This window comes from Ursus americanus, chromosome 13 (assembly GCF_024610735.1).
Source record: "Ursus americanus isolate L20-20 chromosome 13, mUrsAme1.1.p, whole genome shotgun sequence".
Taxonomy (NCBI): domain Eukaryota; kingdom Metazoa; phylum Chordata; class Mammalia; order Carnivora; family Ursidae; genus Ursus; species Ursus americanus.
The window spans coordinates 143504-163929 of NC_142139.1; the positions used below are offsets into that span (position 1 = coordinate 143504).

At 37.9% G+C, this 20426-nt stretch overlaps 2 protein-coding genes across 2 annotated transcripts; both read right to left on the minus strand.

Moving 5' to 3' along the window:
* Positions 1-2681: 2681 nt before the first annotated feature.
* On the minus strand, positions 2682-8159 carry LOC148109039 (centromere-associated protein E-like). The gene is made up of 10 exons (XM_087866370.1): positions 8027-8159; positions 7716-7894; positions 7029-7307; positions 6822-6926; positions 6354-6641; positions 5609-5767; positions 5158-5439; positions 4357-4515; positions 3437-3706; positions 2682-2822 (listed from the first exon to the last, which is right to left on the minus strand). The coding sequence occupies exons 2-9, from the start codon at positions 7878-7880 to the stop codon at positions 3545-3547; spliced, it is 1599 nt and encodes a 532-aa protein (XP_087722496.1). The 5' UTR covers positions 7881-7894; positions 8027-8159; the 3' UTR covers positions 2682-2822; positions 3437-3544.
* On the minus strand, positions 8111-20380 carry LOC148109040 (centromere-associated protein E-like). Its single transcript, XM_087866343.1, is given in 8 exon segments — positions 8111-8269; positions 9503-9787; positions 10828-10986; positions 11112-11155; positions 11158-11398; positions 11680-11695; positions 13866-14023; positions 20300-20380. Coding segments are annotated over 8 exon segments (1002 nt in total). The 3' UTR covers positions 8111-8251.
* Positions 20381-20426: the final 46 nt, after the last annotated feature.

A 20426-nucleotide genomic window follows, 5' to 3' on the forward strand; every position in this document is an offset into this window, starting at 1 on the left:
CATTCAAAGCTCTTGTTTCTTTGTCGTTTACTGCTTAGGTGCTCTGTCTATTTCTGATAGTGGAGTGTTGAGGTCCCCTACTATTAACGTATTTTTATATATGTCTCTTTATTCTGGTTAAGAGTTGGGTTGTGTATCTTGCTGCTCCCCTGTTGGGGGCATATATATTTATAATTGTCATATCCACTTGTTGGATGCATCCTTTAAGAATAATATAGTGCCCTTCTGTGTCTCTAACTATAGTCTTTAGTTTAAAATCCAATCTGTCTGATATGAGAATTGCTACCCCAGCTTTCTTTTGAGGTCCATTTGCGTGAAAGATGGTACTCCATCCCTTTACTGTCAGTCTGAATGTATCTTCGGGTTCAAAATGAGTCTCTTGTAGATAGCAAATGGATGGGTCATTTCTTTTTATCCAATCTGCAACCCTGTGGCGTTTATGGGATGGTTCAAACCATTTACATTAAGACTGATTACTGAGAGATATGATTTTAATAATGCCATGTTGCCTGTAAAGTCTTTGTTTCTATCGATTGTGACTTTCTGTTCTGTATCACTCTTGGGGCCTTTTTACTTTTATAGAACCCCCTTAATATCTCCTGTAGGGCTGGTTTCGTGGTTATGAAATTGGTTAATGACTGGCGATTCTGGAAGGTTTTTATTTCTCCATCAATTCTGAGTGACAACCTTGCTGGATAAAGGATCCTTGGCTGCATGTTTTTCTCTGAAAGAGCTTTAAAAATGCCCCCCCAACCCTTTCTCTCATTCCAGGTCTGTGTAGACAGGTCTGACGTAATTCTGATACCTTTGCCTTGGTATGTGAGAAATTTCTTTGTCCTGGCCGCTTTCAATACTGTATCCTTGGATCTGATATTTGTGAATTTCACTATGACGTGACATGGCGTAGGTTGTCGTGGTTGAGCTTGGGAGGGGTCCTCTCTGCCTCTTGGACACGAATGTTTTTTTCCCTCGCTAGATTAGGGAAGTTTTCAGCTACAATTTGTTCAAATATCTCTTCTAGACCTCTGTTTTTCTCCACCCCCTTGGGGATGCCGATGATTCTGATGTTGGATCGTTTCATTGAGTCAGTAATCTCCCGTAACCTACATTCGTGGGCGTGGATTTTTTTAAGTCCAGCTTGTATTTTCATTTTTTCTTCTACTAACCCATCCTCCAATTCGCTGATACGTTCCTCTGCCTCAGTGACCCTGGCCATCAGAGCCTCTAGTTTTGGCTGCATTTGGCTCATAGAATTTTTAATTTCTGCCAGATTCGCTCTCATTTCTGCCCTTAGAGATTCTATATTCTCATTAACATTTTCGTTAATACTTTTTTCAAGTCTACTCATCATTTTGACCATTGTTACTCTGAATTCCATTTCTGATAATTTGGTTATATCCATATCCATTAGTTCTGTGGCAGAGGCCACAGACTCATTGTCTTTTCTTTGCTGGGGGGGACTTCTCCTTCTCGGCATTCTGATGAGGAGAGGTTGAGGGGTTGTCCAGAGCCCAAATTATTGACCGGGACCCAGGCCGTGCACCCTTGTTTTATAGGGATCTTAGGGATGTGGGCTTCTTCTTTAAAGATTTTATTTATTTATGTGGCATAGAGACAACCAGCGAGAGATGGAACAGAAGCAGGGGAGTGGAAGAGAAAGAAGCAGGCTCCCAGCGGAAGAGCCCGATGAGGGACTCCTTTCCGGAACGCTGGGATCATGCCCTGAGCCGAAGACAGACGCTTAATGACTGTGCCACCCAGGCGCCCCGGGATGTGGGCTTCTTGATTTTTCAGCCTGCCTTCTGGGGGAGGGGCCTGCTGCGCCGATACTCAGGCAACCCTGTTTGGGTAGAGTCTCCGTGTCCCCTGCAAGTGGGGATGGGGATGGGCATGCTGTGAGCCAGTATTTCCAGGCTTTTGTTCTCTGGCGGCTTTCCCTGGCGGCTTGCTGTGCCTCTTCTGAGAGTTAGAGCAGCAGTGGCCAAATCTCAGCCTCTGTCTCAGAACAGAGGGATCGTGGACCGTTCTCCACTGATGTTCTGGCCACTTTAACTCTGTTACTGTTGGTGCTGCTCAACCCTGCAGCGTCCCAGGATGTGCGCCTCACACCCGGCGTCCCAGCCCTCACTTCCAGGGCCGGCGTGTCTCTGTCCTTTGTGTTTCTAACACCGCCAGCCACCAGCTGCCCCCGCGCGCTCCTGGAGCTCCCGGTCTCAGTCTGGTTCCAGTGAGCACACCAGGATTCCGGAGTTCTATGAGAAGTCTGGTAGTGCGCGCTCCTGGCTCACGTTCTCAGTCTCCTGTCTCGTGGGTGCCAGTCCGCGAGTCCACCGCTCCCCCGTGCAGGTGGCTACCGCTTCCCGGCGCCCGAATGCAGCGGCTCCCTCCCCCTTCCGTTTATCTTCCTATATCTGTGCACAGTTTCACGGCTCCCGGCTTCGTACCTCAATACTCAGCGCTGGAGATGTTCATTTGTAGAGATCCAGATGTATCTTCCTGCATCTCAGGCTGTTTCCGTGGATGTTCAGGCTGGTCTGGTACCTATCCTGCTCGACTCAGGGGACTGGCTGAAAAAGGGGTCCCCTACTCCTCCGCCATCTTAACTCCTCCCCCCCACAAATGATTTTAGACAGTTATTCCCCAACGAACAAAACAACACATACCTTTTTCTGTAACTCATCTTTAGATTTATTTAAGTCCTTGTGAATATTTGAAATCTGAGTTGTCTTTTCTGAAATTCTCTCTCTGAACTTATCAATAGTTTCTTGGTGTTCTTTCAAATGCATATGAGCAATTTTTAGTTCTTGCTGTGTCTCCAAATCCTTTATTAAAAGAAATTGAGAAGTATCACGATATACAGGCACATTACTTTTCCTTAATGATGAACCAAACAAAATCTTAAAAAAATGTATGCTCATAGTTAAAAACAATTAGCATACCACCCCCAGATTAGAACTGTACAGAAGGATATAAACTAAAGTCCTTGTCCCTAGGCGCCCCCATCCTCGCTGGGCTGCCTGGTGAACTCTGCCACTGCTTTCCTCCCTCTCATACCACTTGGACACATCATTCTAAATCAATAACACATAAAAAGGACCCATTCTCATGCTTAGCAATCCATTTTACAAATGGACCCCACTTAGCCAGTGCCTTATTGGTGGACACTTGAATTACTTCTAGCTTTTTATCACCACTAACAATGTTGCAGTGAATGCTGTTGTATTTCTGCCCAAATGTGTGAATATATTGGTAGGATAAATTTCTACAGCTGGAATCACAGTAGCAGATATATATGCTGACAAATCTTTAATAAGGCAGTGTCGAATTGTCTCCCTAAAAGGTTATAGCATTCACATTTTCACCAACAGTGTTGTAAGAAGGAAGCTTCTGGTATGTAAAACACATTTACAGGGTAGGTGGAAAGAGCACAACTCACTCTAGTTATGGTTTCCTGGAGGTTTGCCTGGAGCTGGTCTCTCTCCGATTTCAGATTATCTCTTTCTTTCATTACAGATTTCATTTCTTCAAGGTTTTCATGAAGCTTCTAAGCCAAATTTAAGTTCTCCATTTCTATTTTATCCAGAGTTAAACTTTGGGCCTTGAATTGTTTCTTCAATCGCTCTATTTCAGACATTTTTTTCTGCGACTCACTGACATCTTCCTTTAACTTAAAAAGTTGATGTTCACTTGCTTTAAGTTGTTGAATCTTAAGATAATCATAAAATAATGTGTTAGGGTACAGACAGGTTTTAAGGGAAGGGTAAAGAATAGTTTCTAAATCGATTAAGACAATAGTCTTCCTATGTTGCTCATTAATATTCTGTATAATTTCACACAAAATTAATTTTCTCTTGAGGTATAATATATATAAGTACATTAATCTTAAGTGTATAGCTTAATTATTCTTGACATATGTATACATCTACATAATTATAACCCAGACTAAAATTTAAAACATGTCTAGCACCCCGTAGGTTTCCTGTGCGCCCCCGTCCTAGAGCTAACCGCTGTGCTGAACTTTCTTCATCCTAGATGAGTCTTGTCTGCTTTTGAACTTGTAAATCACAATGTACTTAGCCATTCTCCTATCGATAGACATTTCACTTGTTTTCCGTTGTTTTGCTGTTATGATTATAGAACTGTTACAAGCGTTCTTGTACATAACACTATGTGGCAGTAGGCATTTCCCCTCTTAGGTACATACTCAAGGAGCAGAATGCTGAGCCACAGGCAGGTGTGTGTTCAGCATTAGTAAAAACTGCCAAGACGTTTTCCCAAGTGGCTAAAGGATTTTACATCCCCAAAGGAGCTTAGGCACAAATAAATCAAATATCCAAACAAGCACGTTCTCCATACCTTTTCTTGTAAGTTAGCATTTGAGTTTTCTAAATCCATTTGCATATTTGATATTTCATCTGTCTTCTCAGAAACAACGTCTTTGAGTTTATCAATAGTTTCCTGGTGCTCTTTCACATGCATGTAAGCAATTCTTAGTTCCTCTTGTTTTTTCAGCTCCTTTATCATGAGAGAAATTTTAAGAACGGTGACACAGCTTAATATTAACTAGCATTTTTTTTCTGAAAATGATACATTTCCTTAGTATAAATAATAAAACTATTACTTCTTATTCTACATCTTTGTTGTTAGGAATTTATAAGCTTTCCCTGCCTCCCTTTCTCTGTCCTCACCTCCCTACAACCTACTGCTACTTCTGAGAGGCAGACACGTGATCCATATACTATTCTACAGTTCCCTTTCCCTCTAAGTGACTTGGGCTTCCAAATCAGGACTTTCAAATCTATTTTCCTTCCTTCCTTCCATGTGTTGCATAGTATTCTGATATATCGCTCATATTTACCCAGTTTCTTTCTGATGGACATTTAGATTGTTTCCCACTTTTTAGTACAAATTGCTACAATGAGAAACCTTGTAGTGTATGTGTGTTTCTGTACGTATATAAATAAATACACATGTAGGATGAAGTCTACAAAGAAAATACCGGTTACAGAATTGGACATTTTTAGAACAATACCAAATTACCTGCCTGAAAGTTTGTATTAGTTCACTCACACCAACACTGCCACTTATGTCAAAGAACGGTTCACGGCTGTCAGGAAAACACCACGTTCACTCACTAGTATAGGAAGAGTGACTTACTTTAGCTTCTGTTTCTCTGAGGCTTTCCCTGAGCTGGTCTCGCTCCATCCTAAGGGTTCCCTCCGCGCTTCTGAGACCATCTCTTTCCTCAGTAACACATTTTATCTCTTCAAGGTTTTCATGAAGTTTCTGACTCAACCTTAACTTCTCGGTTTCTACACTTTCCAGGGTTGAATTCTGGGCCTCTAATTGCTTCTTGAATTGCTCTGTTTGATACATATTTTCTCTGAGATCATTTTTTACCTTCAGAAGTTGATGTTCTTTCTCTTGAAGTTCTTGGCTCTTGAGATAATCATACAATAAATTAAGATATAGCTAGAGATTGAAAGAAATGCTAAATAATACTTTCAAAATTAAGTAGGCAAATCTTTGTCTTCAATTTTAGGCTAATTCATATCTTGTTTCATTACACAAAAGACCTAATTCAAACTCTCAAATAAAAAAAAAATACCTGTGCTTTTAAGGCAGCATTTGAGTTTTCTAAATCTATTTGCATATTTGATATTTTATCTGTCTTCTCAGAAACAAGGCCCTTGAGTTTATCAATAGTTTTCTGGTGCTCTTTCACATGCATGTAAGCAATTCTTAGTTCTTCTTGTTTTTCCGGCTCCTATATCATTAGAAAAAGGAAAATGATATATTCAGAGTAACAAAATTCAAACAGTGCGTAGAAAGGTAGAGAGAGGGTAAAAGGTAAATATGCCCTCTACCCCCCTTAGGACTCATCCTCTAAGTTTGTCTTAAATGTCAATACATGCTAGATATATTACTCCACAGTTTACCCCCTTTCCTAATAAGATACTTCCAAATCAGCACTATCTCCTTCTTTACTGGTAGCCTCGTATTCTATGGTCTGAATGTGCGGCACTTAACTAACCAATCCCCTGTTAATGGACATTTAGCATTTTCCCTATATTTTTTGCATGCTTTGTTTTGTTATTGCAACTTTTTGCAATGAATATCCTTCTACAGATATCTCTGCACAATTGTGTTAATGCGTATGGATAAATAGCTATGACTGGACTTTTGGGGTCAATGAATAAACTTATTGAAATATTTGAAAGATAGTACCAAATATCCCCCCTCCAGCCTTCCCCAAGGTTGGACCAATTTTACACTCCCACCAACCCTATCGCATATGGTTCTTTTAGGACACAATGTCATATTCACTGGATGGGGGAAAGCCGGTAACTCACTCTAATCACAGTTTCTCTCAGGTTTTCCTCGAGCTGGTCTCTCTCTACTTTGAGGGTCTCCTCTATACTCCTAAGATCATCTCCTTCTTTTGTAACAGACTTCATTTCTTCAAGGTTTTCGTGAAGTCTCTGAGTTAATCTTACATTCTCCATTTCTATATTTTCCAGAGTTGACTTTTGGGCCTCAAACTGGTTCTTGAAGTATTCCATGTCACATATTTTTTCCTGAGACTCATTGACAGCTTTCATCTTAAGAAGCTGATGCTCTTTTTCCTGAAGTTCTTGAATCTGAGAAAAAATAAAACAAGTTAGGACACAGGAAGACATTTGTAGGAAAAAGAGGACTTGTTTCTAAATGAAGTCAGTCATCTTCACATTTTATCCAACGTATATACTATTTTCTTCCACAGGGAAATGAGCAACACAATCATCAGGTGTCTTTTTCCAACTGAATGAAATAAGACCTACCTTTTCTTGTGATTCAGCATCTGAATTTTCTACATCTCTCTCAATATTTGCTTCTTGGTCTGTCTCCTTTGGAATATTCCTTGTACTAATGGTTTGTTGGGGCTCCTTCAAAAGAACATAAGCAGTTTTTAGCTCCTGTTTGATTTCCAGTCCCTTTCTGATTGGATAAAAATTAATAAAAGAACAGTGTAGAAGAAGGAAACTTACTTCAGTTACAGCTTCTTTAATGTTTTCTTTGAGTTGGTGTCTCTCCATTTGAAGAAACTCCTGCATCCTTTTCAGTTCATCTCTTTCCTTAATTATAATTTTTATTTTATCTTGACTTTCCTGAAGTTTCTCGGTCAACTTGAGCTTCTCACTTTCTATACTTTGTAATGATGAATCTTTGACTTTGAGTTGCTCCTTTAATTGCTCCAGTTCACTCATTTTTTCCTGAGTCTCAATGATTTCTTTGGTGCTAATACATTGTTCATGAAGCTCTTGGATCTTAAAATAATAAGTCAATAGCCAAAATATACATACACATAAAATATGTTTGTTTATATATGTGTGTGTGTGTATATATACACAGATCTGTTTTTGTAATTTTTTTTAAGAGATTTTATTTATTGGACAGAGAGAAAGAAAGAGCAAGAGGATGGGGGGGGTGGGGAAGGGGTAGAGGGCGAGGGAGAAGCAGGCTTCCCACTGGGCAGGGGGCTCAATCCAGGACCTGAGCTGAAGGCAGATGTTTAAGGGACTGAGCCACCCAGGAGTCCCAAATCTGTTTTTGTTTTTAAAGGAAAAACACCCAGGATGTTCTGCATAACAATCTAGTATGCAAAATTAGTTTCTGTAGTTCAGTTAGCTAACTCCCTCAGGTTTTCTCCTACATGTCCTTCACCCCCAATTTACCTTTTTCTGTAATTCATCATTGGTTGTTTCTAATTCTTTTCGAAGGCTGGAGAGTTCAGTTTCCCTCTCTGAAAGATTCACTCTCAGCTTATCAATAGTTTCCTCTTGTTCTTTCAGGTGACAAAGAGCAACTTTCAGTTCCTCTTCGGTTTCCAGGTGCTTCATTATTAGAGGAAATTCTTGAGAAATTTACAGAAACATTATAACCATTATACTCTAACTCCTTTTCCCAAAGTTTCAATTTTTACAAAAATATCTGCATATAAAATAAAATAAAAAAACAAAGCACATGGGGAAAGGATGAAACCCACCTTAGCTGTTATTTCTCTCATGTTTTCTTTGAGTTGGTGAGTTTCAGACGAAAGAACTTCTCGCAGCCTCTCAGCCATCTGGAGTCTCTCCCCGCCCACCCGTGGCAGTGCCGCCTCTCTGGCTTGGAGCTGCTCCTGCAGTTGCGCCCGCTCACTCAGGGTTTCCTCAGCCTCATCGCCCTTTTCTTTCACATTGAAGGACTGATCCTGTGTGTCTTGAGGCTCCTAGATCTTAAGAGAATCCTAAAACAATAGAGCGCACAGCCAAAGATCTTTTATTTTACTCTTGGGAAAAGAAATCAGGATATTTTCTAAAATGATTAAGTCAGGGTTCAGTGGCTCATTACAGAACATTCTTTCCACTCTCCCACTCGTCATTACTCAGGTATTGAACACTTATTTCCTGAGGGCTCATTGTGCTGTCACTATCCTATTAGAGGCTGGACATGAAATGGTAAATGAGACTTACATGATCTTTGCCTTTTTGAACCTTGTACTTTAAAGGGAAAGACAGATATTATGCTAAATCTTACTGGGTTCCTGCAGGGTATGTGGCAAACCTAACCTACCCTGAGTGGTTAGGAAAGGCTTCCTGGGGGATGGAAAGCTTCGGTTGAGATCTGAAGGGTGAGAGCACAAGTTAGGCAAGGGCATATGGAAATGCTGCAGGCAGGGAGACCAGAACATCTGGAAGCCCTGAGATGAGGAAGCACAAGGCTGCAGCATCATGAACAGGGGTAAGAGTGAGTAGAAATAAGGCTGGAGACCAGCAACAAATGGGACCCAGGGCCTCAGAGGCCCTGTGAGGGATTCCAGTCTTTAGTTCAAGAGCAGCAATAGACTGTTAAAGGGTTTTAAGAAGAAAAGATTGCTTGGGTTCAGAATGGTGAATGAATTACAAAAGTATAGAAATGAATACAGAGAGACCAGTAAGGAGGCTACCGCAGAAAGCCAGGGGCAGAAGAAATGTGGGCTTGGATTAGGATGTTGGCAATGTGGAGAGAAAAGATGGAAGAATTTTCACACACACACACACACACACACACACACACACACACACACACCTCTTAAAATCAACAAGATTTGGTGCTTGGATTAGAGTGAGTGGGAGGAAAGGATACTGGGAAGGGTGGTTCTCAGATTTCGGTCTCAGGTATTGAAGAAGTGCCTTATGAGATGCTGTAAGAATAGATTTAAAGAAGGAAAAAAATAGTTTTCTGGCTTTATCCTTTCTATAATTTAGCACTGCTTTTCCAAATAATTTTAAATATTTAAGAAAACCGCTGTCTTCTCTGAAACATTTTCTGTCAATTTCAGTAGTCTTTTAGTATTTATATTTTTAGTTCTGTTTCCAATCACTTCACAATTAAGAGATATTTAAAAAAACATGGTAGTAACATAACACAAGCGCTTCCTTTCCCAAAGACTTGACTCTTATAAAACACTTGTTAAATGGAAGGAAAGGATGAAACATACATTAGCCAATGCTTCTCTAATGTCTTCTTGCAGTTGGTCTTGTCCAACCTGAACTGCTTCTTTTATCGTCTGAAGGCTGTCTCTTTGCTCAGTTAGATATTTTGTTTCTTCGTGACTGTCTGGAAGTTTTTCAGTCAACTTGATCCTTTCTATGCATGCCGGTGTCATTGAATCCTTGGTTTTGGATTGTATTCCCAATAGCTCCACTTCATCCACTGTTCCCCGAGTATCACTGACTTCTTTCACGTTAGGCAGTAGCTCCTGTTCCTCATGAAGCACTGGGATCTTGTGAGATGCATGAAACACCAAAGTCACTATCTGGAGATCATTACGTTATACATATATATATATATATATATATAGTGCATGTGTGTGTGTGTGTGTGTGCGCGCAAAAAGGTGATTTTATTAAAGCATGGGGACAGGACCCATGGGGAGAAAGAGCTGCTGCCATGTTATCATAATTTTTTAAAGGGAAAAGATGAGGATACTGTCCACGGAAATAAAAGTGATCTTGAACCCATGGAATCCTACTATGGATCATGAACTCTGATTTACTCATTATCTCTTGATTCCTACTAAAGCTGTTCATGACTTCTCTGCTGGTCACATTCTGCCATCATTTTCTTTTGCTCCAGCTTACATCCAAAGCGAACCAATTCTTATACTTGAATAACACACTGTTAATTCAGTTGGTTGTACACGTCTTCATTTCTATACTACTTCCCAAATGCCACAGGAGAAAAATCATCATTGAGCAGATTATATCTCAATAAATGAATGGTCCCTAATTCTCGGATGAGCTCCAATGCTATGTCTCAATTTTTTTATGTTTACCGATTGATTCCCCTTTCCTATGGTCATTCGTGGTTCCATATAACTTCGCATATCATATTTCTGCATTTGTCCTACTGGAATTGAGGGATTATTTTATATGCCCTTACTCAGGGGAAGAGAACAATGTCTTATTCATATCTATAGTTTCAATGGCTTACACACAGTGGCCTTTAACACAGGTTGGTTCAGTTATCCCAATGTTTCATTTTCTCTAATAGCACTTGCCATTATCTCAAATTATCTCGTTTGTTTGCTTATTTACCAGTTACCTCTTTCCACTAGAGTAGGCTCTATGATCACAGAAATTTTGTTCACCTTGTTCCTATTTTATTTCTATAACCCAGAACTCTGCCTGCCACATTATACTCTCAACAAATAGTATCCAAAAAATGAATGAACTATTAACCCAGTCACTGCTTACTGCTCATCTTTCCTTTAAGAAAAAAGAAAAGAAGACGGGGCAAAGGAGAGAAGGAAGAAGAGACAAACCTTTTCTTGTAATTCAGTATTGGATTTATCTAAGTCCTTCTGAATATTTATTATTTGAGCTGTCTTCTCAGAAATGTTTTTTCTTAGTTCGTCAATAGTTTCTTGTTGTTCTTTAAGATGCACGCGAGCAATTTTTAGTTCTTCTTTGGTTTCTAGACCCTTTATTAGCAAGTGGAATTTAAAGAATATTATAAACACATCATCCTAACATTGCCTCCCCCTTTGCCAATTAGCTCCGTTTTAAAGAAACACTTAATAGATGAAAGAAAAGGGTAATAACTTACTGTAACTTCGATTTCTCTTACATAACCTTTAAGTTTCTCTCTATTTCAAATGATTCCTGTAATTCCTTTAGATCATTTCTTTCTTTGATTATGAATTTCATTTCCTCATAATTTTCATGGAGCTTCTGAGCCAACTCTAGCTTCTCCATTTCTATACGTTCCAACGTTAATTCTTGGTTCCTTAATTCATTCTTTAAATTCTCCATTTCATTCATCTTTTTCTGCATCTCACTCATTTCTTCTTGTACATGAAGAAGCTGTAGCTGCTTTTCTTGTAGTTGTTGGCTCTTAAGAAATAAAATTTGTAATTACCATTTTTCCTATAGACTCTTAAAATTCTCATCTAAAATGCACTTTGCTAAACTGAGATAATCATCACAGTCCTGCCTACACCCCCAGTGTAAACAGACAAGCAGCTTTAAAAGTAAAGTATTCTTCTAGGCATAGTGACTGTGCTGGGTTGAATAGTATCCTACCCCAAATTCAAGCCGATTCAGAACTTCAGAATATGACCTCACTTGGAAGTACGGTTTTTGCAGATTAATTAAGGATTGAGAAGAAATCCTACTGGATTAGGGTGGGCCCTAAATGCAATGAGAGTGTCCTTATAAGAGACGAAAAAGGACACACAGAGACACAGAGAAAGTCCTGTGAAGATGGAGGCAGAGGTAAGAGTGATATAGCTATAAGCCCAGGACACCAAGGACACCGGGGAGCCGAGGATAGTTAGACGCAAGAAAAGATTCTTCCCTAGAGCCTTCAGAGGGAGCACGGTATTGCCAGCAACTTGATTTTGGACCTCTGAGATCCAGAAATCTGACAATAAATTTCTGTTGTTCTTTAGCCACCAAGTTTATGGTAATTTGATACAGAGGGTCTAGGAAACTAATACGGTGTCAGTAGGTTAATCAAGGAGCCAAAGTGAAAATGAGAAAAACTTGAAAAGAGACTAATTAAATATAAAGGTATAGTTGCCAAGTAACCATAATTCTTCATCTCTTAAAAACTTTTTGGATAATCTATTTTTACTTCTAATAAGGTCCTTATGGGGTCACCTAAACAAACACTGAGGCATTAACTTTTTTAAAAAATTAAACTTATTTAAATTCAATTTAATTAACATATAGTGTATTATTAGTTTCAGAGGTAGAATTTAGTGATTTATCAGTTGCATATAACACCCAGTGCTCATTACTTCAAGTGTCCTCCTTAATGATCATCCCCCAGTTACCCCATCCTCCCATCCCCCTCCCCTCCAGCAACCTTGTTTCCTAAGAGTTAAGACTTTCTTATGGTTTGCCTCCTTCTGTTTTCATCATATTTTATTTTTCCTTTCCTTTCCCTATGTTCATCTGTTTCGTTTCTTAAATTCCACATATGAGTGAAATCATATGGTATTTGTCTTTCTCTGACTGACTTATTTCGCTTAGCTTGTTACACTCTAGCTCCATCCAGTTGTTGCAAATGGCAAGATTTTATTCTTTTTGATGGATGAGTCATATTCCACTGTGTGTGTATGTATATGCATATATATATCACATCTTCTTTATCCATTCATCTGTCGATGGAAATCTGGGCTCTTTCCATATTCTGGCTAATCGTGAACATTGCTGCTATAAACACTGGAGTGAATGTGCCCCTTCAAATCACTGTTTGTATTTTTTGGATAAACACCCAGTAGTGCTATTGCTGGGTTGCAGGGTCATAGGGTAGCTCTATTTTTAACTTTTTGAGGAACCTCCATACTGTTTTCCAGAGTGGCTACAACCAATTTGCATTCCCACCAACAGTGTAAGAGGGTTCCCCTATCTCTGCATCCTGCCAACATGTGTTGTTTCCTGAGTTGTTAATTTTAGTGGAGCATTACCTTTTTTTTTAAGTTAATAAGTATATATAAGTCTATCTCTTAATTTTTTAAATTCTACTAATTAACATATAATGTATTATTAGTGTCACAGGTAGGTCAGTGATTCATCAGTCTTATATAATACTCAGTGTTCATTACTGAAACATTAACTTTTACATAAGCCTATTAATTTCACTTCTTTAGAATGAGTATGAAACAGACATCAGGTTTTAGTAAATTTTACTGGGTTATAGTGAAAGGGAGGAGAATTAAGAGAATACATATTAGGAGAAAAACACTCCACAGGAGCGCAATTGAAATCACCATATATTATTTATAATGCACGTGGCACTGTCCTTAGAGTAAACAGAAAGATCTTAGCGGTACAGTTTAGAATTACTTGGGCAGTACAATTATTACAAGAGTCTTAGCTCTTATACAAATATTACAACAGCACCTTATTTCCATAAAAGCAATGAGTCAGGAAAACTGTAAACATCTAAGAGATGGTAATAGTCATAAATCCTACATTTTAAAGGATCACTACTATATCTTTATAAAGGCAGGATCTTTGTGTTATTGACTAATGGATCTCAACCACCCAGAACAGCATCTGGGCTATGGTAGTTCCCAATAAGTTTCGGATGAATGAATACATTATATGATTAATTTAGATGAATCGAGGCCTTCTCTTTCATCTAAAGACTAGGATAATATAATCCTCACAAAGAGTGTTGGTTAAGATATAGGTATGAGTTGGAACTGTCCACAATATTAGCATTAAGATCTGTTCATTTGGGAGATACATGCTATTTCTAGAATTTAGTTCTACAGCAATCAAATGTATTAAAAAAAAAAGTTTAGTCAGGAAATATATTATGGCTAAGAAGGTAACTTTAAAAATTCACCTTTCCTTTAGCTTTTCTTCAACTTTTGCTAATTTCTCACAGGTTCTAGAAAGCTCTTCCTCTTTCTTTATGGTGTGGTTCTTTTCTTGTACAACAATCTCTTGTTGCTTTTTAAGTTCATCTCCAAGAATTCTTAATTCTTCTTGGTTTTCAACAGTCTAGAATTAAAAAAAAAAAGTTGAGATTAAAATAAGTATTACCTTACATTTATAAAATCAGGTAAAAATCAGCATTTACCTCAGCTTAAAAATGAAGAAATCATGGCAAATTCTATTGGAAAAGACTACCTTAAAAAGAAAGTCTTTAATCATATAGATGCCGAGCATCTGCTTTTTATGCTGTTTCTTTGTTGCTCCACTTATATTCCTGTCATGAGAATTAGAACTGGATTGAGTATTCTGTCTTGAGAGGTTTGCTCATTTTCTACCCTTAAGCCAAAGGAGACTGTTTCTAAATTTTCATGCACCGATGACAAGACTACAGTTTTGGGCTTTTCATATACTAGAATGGTTATGATTTAGGGCACCAGTTAATAGCAAGCTCAAAAGGGCAGCCTTTCTTTGCTAGCATGACTTGGGCTAATCCTGGTTATAAGCTTAAACAGTGACATTCTCAAGTATTATGACCACAAAAACACTGCAAACATGAGACCAAGAACAGACTATGACTTTTGTCTGTATTCCTATTTAATAAACTTAGCTCTTTTGACCAAACAGACAATCCCAAGAAATATGGAAAATTACACAAAAGGTCAGGTTCTCCTGTAATCCACAGCAAACTTCTAAAAATGTGAATTTCAATCGGTACATATATTGTCCCTAAATATAGAAACAAGAACTAGATTTGACAATATGGCAAACATTAACAATGGATAATTAAAAATGAAGTTTAAAAATTACAACAGAATAAATAAAAGAGAAACATTTAGGAGCAAATTTAACAAAATATGGACAAGACATGTACACTAAAATCTACAACACATCACTGACAGAACAGATAATTTATAGAAAGATATGCAATGGCCAATAAGCTTATGAAAAGTTGATCTCGATATCCTTAATCATTAGGGAAAGGCAAATGAAAACAATGAGGTACATACCCATTAGAATGGCTAAAATTGAAAACACTAATAATATGAAGCATTGGTGAGGATGTGGAGCCATCAGAATTCTCTTAATTTGCTGACGGGAATGTAAAATGGTACAACTACTTTGGAAACCAGTCTAGTAATATGCTATGACCCTGCTATTCCATTTAGATACTTTAGATACATTTTTTTTTTAAAGATTTTATTTTATTTATTTGACAGAGATAGAGACAGCCAGCGAGAGAGGGAACACAAGCAGGGGGAGTGGGAGAGGAAGAAGCAGGCTCATAGCGGAAGAGCCTGATGTGGGGCTCGATCCCATAACGCCGGGATCACGCCCTGAGCCGAAGGCAGACGCTTAACAGCTGTGCCACCCAGGCGCCCCTAGAGAAATTTTTAAAAACACGTTCATAAAAAGTTTTGTGTAAGAATGTTTACAGCTGCTTTACTCAAAATAGCCAAACAGTGGAGAGAACTCAAATTTCCATCAAGAGGAGAAAGGCCAAACAACTTGTGGCCTATTCATACATGGAACACTACCCAGCAATAAAAAGGAATGTAAAAAAGTAAGGTGCAGGAGAGTACATGCTATTTGATTCTATCTGTGTGGAGTTCTAGAAGATAAAGTGAACTATGGTTAAAAACCAACGGGGGGGCGCCTGGGTGGCACAGCGGTTAAGCGTCTGCCTTTGGCTCAGGGCGTGATCCCGGCGTTATGGGATCTAGCCCCACATCAGGCTCCTCCGCTAGGAGCCTGCTTCTTCCTCTCCCCCTCCCCCTGCTTGTGTTCCCTCTCTCACTGGCTGTCTCTATCTCTGTCGAATAAATAAATAAAATCTTTAAAAAAAAAAAAAAACAACGGAACAGTGACTTATATGCGTTAGCAAGGGACATTGGAATTGACTGGGTTGAGGAGCAAGAGAATCCTATAGGGTGAGGCAAATGTTCTATACCTTGACTGGGGTGGAGGGTACACAAGTACAGGCATTTGTCAAAAGTCATCAGACCGTACACTTGCATCAGATATATTTCTCACATGTAAATTATGCCTCAGTAAAGTAAAAATCCAGAACATGCAAGACAAAACATATTGCTAAGTATATAGTGCTAAATCCTACCATTTCAATATTTTCCCTTAGGTCAGTCTGTAACTGTTCCTTTTCTGCTGTAATACTCTCTAACATTTGTTGCAGTTCATTTTTCTCCTGTAGTAAAGAAGATATCTTTCTCTGTTGCTAGTTAGCTCATTATCTTCAACATTCGCAATCAGTGCTTGAGTATTTTTGGCTTTCAAATTCTGTTTTTTATCTGTGTCAACCATCTAAAATATAATAGATTAAAGAATAATTTCTCAGTAACAATTTTAACAATAATAAAAATTGCCAAAATTTATATTACTTATTATTTACCAGGCACTCTTTTCATATATTGACACATTTAATCTTCACTCTAACCTCATAAGGTAGGTTCTAATATTACAGCCATTTGACAGATGAGGAAATTGAATCTGAGAGAGGATGATAGGTCACTTGCCCAAGGTCACTCAGGTTTTGAAGCCAAGAGGTCTGGCTCCAGAGTTTGTGCCCTTAAACATACTGTTGTTCATGGCTAAGAACTACTTGGACAGCTGTAGATAATTAACAATTATCTTCATGTATGATGATGGGTCAACCTAATTTTATAAAAGAGTAAGCCACCTTGAACTCTACCACTTTCTTTCCATCAAAAGCTGGAAATGATTCTCTATCCCCCACTCACTCCCAACAAATCATTATTTTCAGAAGCAGTCATATTCCCCAAAGGTTGGAGTTTTATCATATGAGAGGGCAGAATAACTTTGATAAATAAAAATAGATTTCATATTATAGTAGTATAATCTACCTTTAAAAATATATGCTTTTTACATACTGCTTAAGAAAAGCATATTATATATATTCATTTATCCATAAACAAGTCTTAAGCAAAGGTAACCTAAGATGTGTACTCCTTGATAAAGTGAGACAAAGACTGACATTACAATCATTGGTATGAAATTAGGGTATCACTATATAACCTTACACATCCAGGAAATAAATACAGTTCCATATTGGCTACATACGTTTTATACTGTCTTTCACTTTTATGCACTTAATTCTATTTAATCCAAAAATTTGCTACTAGGAATTTAAAACATTCATCAGTGGGAGACTGGTGAAATAATCTTTCATACATTCATAGCTTGGAATAATATATGTATATATAATATGTATGGATATAGATAATGCAATTGGGTTTTATACGGTCATAAAATAGGGGTATCTGGGTGGCTCAGTCAGTTGAGCATCCAACTCTGGATTTCGGCTTGGGTTATGATCTCAGGGTTGTGAGATCTAGCCCTGTGTCAGACACCGCATTCAGCGGGGTGTCTGCTTAAGATTCTCTTTTCTTCTCCCTCTGCCCCTCCCTCTGCTCTCTCTCTCTCTCAAATAAATATATAAAAGCTTTAAAAAAAGTTTTTTATAATAATCTACAATTAGATTGGGAAAAAATTGAAAAATAAAGAGAAAAAAAAATCCAATGTCACCAGCTTCACACAACCTACTACGAGAATTCTAGAATATTTCCCTTCAGAGTCTGTCCTTGAAAAAATTTTTTTTGAACACGGTAATTTTGATTAATATATATAGAATTCAATTTTGCTTTTTTCCATTTAGATCACATGCATTTTCCCACACTGGTACATAATCTTCAAACTATAATTTTTAGTAGCTGCTCAATTCTCTAGAGTGGGTTTGGACAAACCATGCTTTAACTATTCTCTTACTGTTGGCAGTATGCATGAGTTTCTGACAATGGCAAACACAGAGCTAACTACATGAGAACTTAAGGTAAGGAACACATAGTCATTGGGACTAGTTTGTCAGATACTGTACTTCAGACTCTCGCATCTGCGCTCCTAAATACAGGAATGTACACAAAGACAAAGCAGGCTGAGACAAAGTATGTGAGAATACCCAAGGGACATTTCAGAACTGAACTCAGCCTAGAAAGTATTTCAGCTACCATGAGCAATAGCTAACATATCTTATCATTAAATAAAGAAAAAGAATTACGTCCTTTACATGAGATAAGTTTACTAATCATTGTTTAAAACTTCTGTTGAGACACACTAGAGAAACTGCATTTATAGAGAGAGAAACATCAAGCAGGATTCAAAGTGGGCTCTCTACGGGGATTCATGCAAGACCTACTAATGCAGCCCCCTGGGGCCCAGGTGAACAGAGGGGTCCTTGTGGGATTCCATAATGAACATGGTAACAGAAGCCCAAGCTGATCCCACCCTTCCACCCCAGATTTGAGACACTTCGAGACAGAGAAAAGCCCCAGTCGGACCTTTTTTGTCAACATAGATGATTCTAGCATAAACTTAATACCACATCCCAGCTGGTCCCAGTGAATAGAACTCTCTTTTTCTCTCACTCCTCTGTTATTGCCCCTTCTCAAGGGGCCCTATAATTGCATTTTTGCATTTGTTTAAAAGCGGGTATTAAGTGTTGTATCTTATTTTCAAAAATCTTTTCAAAAAAACTTTCCCTAATAAAAGTGAAAGTTATAAATTTCAAATGAGATTTTGGCTCATTTGATTGATCCAAACTACAGATAAGCTGAGAGCACAAAATATAAAACAAGTAAAAATGCTTTTCTAGGAGAGAAGTACTGAAGCACAGGGAGTGAGAGGGAAAGCTTTCCAAGGCAAGAATACTGTACCCCAGGGCAAATGGGGGAAAATCTCACTATGTAGAGCGATAGTATATAAATCTATATAGAGATTTATTTATATAAGTTGGAGCTTACTGAATTATTCTGCAGTATTTGTTTTTATTTAATAATATGTCCATCCTGGTGATTTTTCTGTTTGCATATAATATGCAGTTTAAAAAAATTTTATGACCGTATAAAACCCAATTGCATTATCTATATACATATTATATATACATATATTATTCCAAGCTATGAATGTATGAAAGATTATTTCACCAGTCTCCCACTGATGAATGTTTTAATTTCCTAGTAGCAAATTTTTGGATTAAATAGAATTAAGTGCATAAAAGTGAAAGACAGTATAAAAAATCCTGTTGATACTGTATATCAAAGGCATTTTTGAAAAGTAGAAATGTATATAATAAACGAATCCATTGCATAAAATTATAGGCAATCACCTGTTACAGACTGAATTGTGTCCTCCTAATATTCATGTTGAAGCCCTAACCCCCATGTGACTATATATGATAAAGCCTTTAAGGAGGGTAATTAAGGTTAAATGAGGTCATAAAACTGGGGCCCTAATTCCATAGGATTGGTGTTCATTCATTCATTCATTCATTCAGCTCCATGCTCAGGACAGAGCCAGACGTGGGGCTCAAACTCACAACCCTGAGATCAAGACTTGACCCGAAATCAAGAATTGGTTGCCCAACCGACTGAGCCACCCAGGCGCCCCAAGGTTGGTGTCCTTTTAAGTAGAGGAAGAAACACCAGTGCTCTTTCTAAGCTTGAGCATAAGGAGAAAGGCCCTGTGAGGACACAGAAGGAAGGTGACATCTGCATGCAGTGAAGAGAAGACTTAACAGAAACTAAATTTTCTAGCACCTTAATCTTGGATTTCTAGTCTCCACAACCAGGAGAAAGTAAATTTCTGTTGTTTTAGCCACCAGTCTGTGATATTTTGTGATGGCAGTCCTAGTGGACCAACATATCTCTCTTAAAAAAAAAAAAAGAAAAGAAAGAAAAGAAAAGAAAAAAGAAATTATCATTAGCATCTCCTAGCCTTTCCTGTATACAATTAAATAACCAGTTTAGACCTTATTCTCCTAAGGTCTCAGGACAAAATGAACCATACTACTTAGAATAAATTAAGGAGATTTAAGCACCTAATAGTAAAAGTATAGCACAAGCCCTAGACACTGGCATAAATAAAATACACACATTGATTTTATAGGGATAGCTAAGCAAGTTTAATATATAAAACCTGACATAAAACAAATATTTTAAACATAGTTAATAATAAGCAACATTTCTTATATTCTTAGAATTCAGAGGGGTTTTTAAAGACGTTTAAAATACATCAGGCCTCAAAATAGCAGCTTAAAGTTTGAAATAATTTTTGCCTTTTTTCCTAAATTGATTGTAAGCAGTTATATCTGAAGTATTTCAGAGACATCAGGGTTATGCTTGTAAATTATGGTTAGTTATTAGCACTGTGAATAATGAACAAGATTGAGATTGTCATTGTGTACTTAAGTGTTTGAGGTAAGAGAGAAAGCTCATCTACACAAAAATAGAAACTTTGAATGGAAACACCGTTTACCTTTTCCTGGAATTCATCCTTAGTTTCTCGTAGATTTTCCTCTGTGTGCAAATTCTTGGAAGTTTCCTCAGAAATTTTCATCTTTAGTGTGTTAATTGTTTCTTGGTGTTGTTTCAAAGACTCAAGA

Excerpts from the sequence above, each read along its gene's own strand:
- LOC148109039 (XM_087866370.1), bottom strand. The coding sequence starts at position 7,880 with ATGAAGCACCTGGAAACCGAAGAGGAACTGAAAGTTGCTCTTTGTCAC. Across the intron at positions 6,642-6,821 it reads ATGCTGAATCACAAGAAAAG|ATTCAAGAACTTCAGGAAAA; the intron begins GTAGGTCTTATT and ends ATTTTTTCTCAG. Across the intron at positions 4,516-5,157 it reads TCAGAGAAACAGAAGCTAAA|GAGCTGAAAAAACAAGAGGA; the intron begins GTAAGTCACTCT and ends CTCATGATAAAG.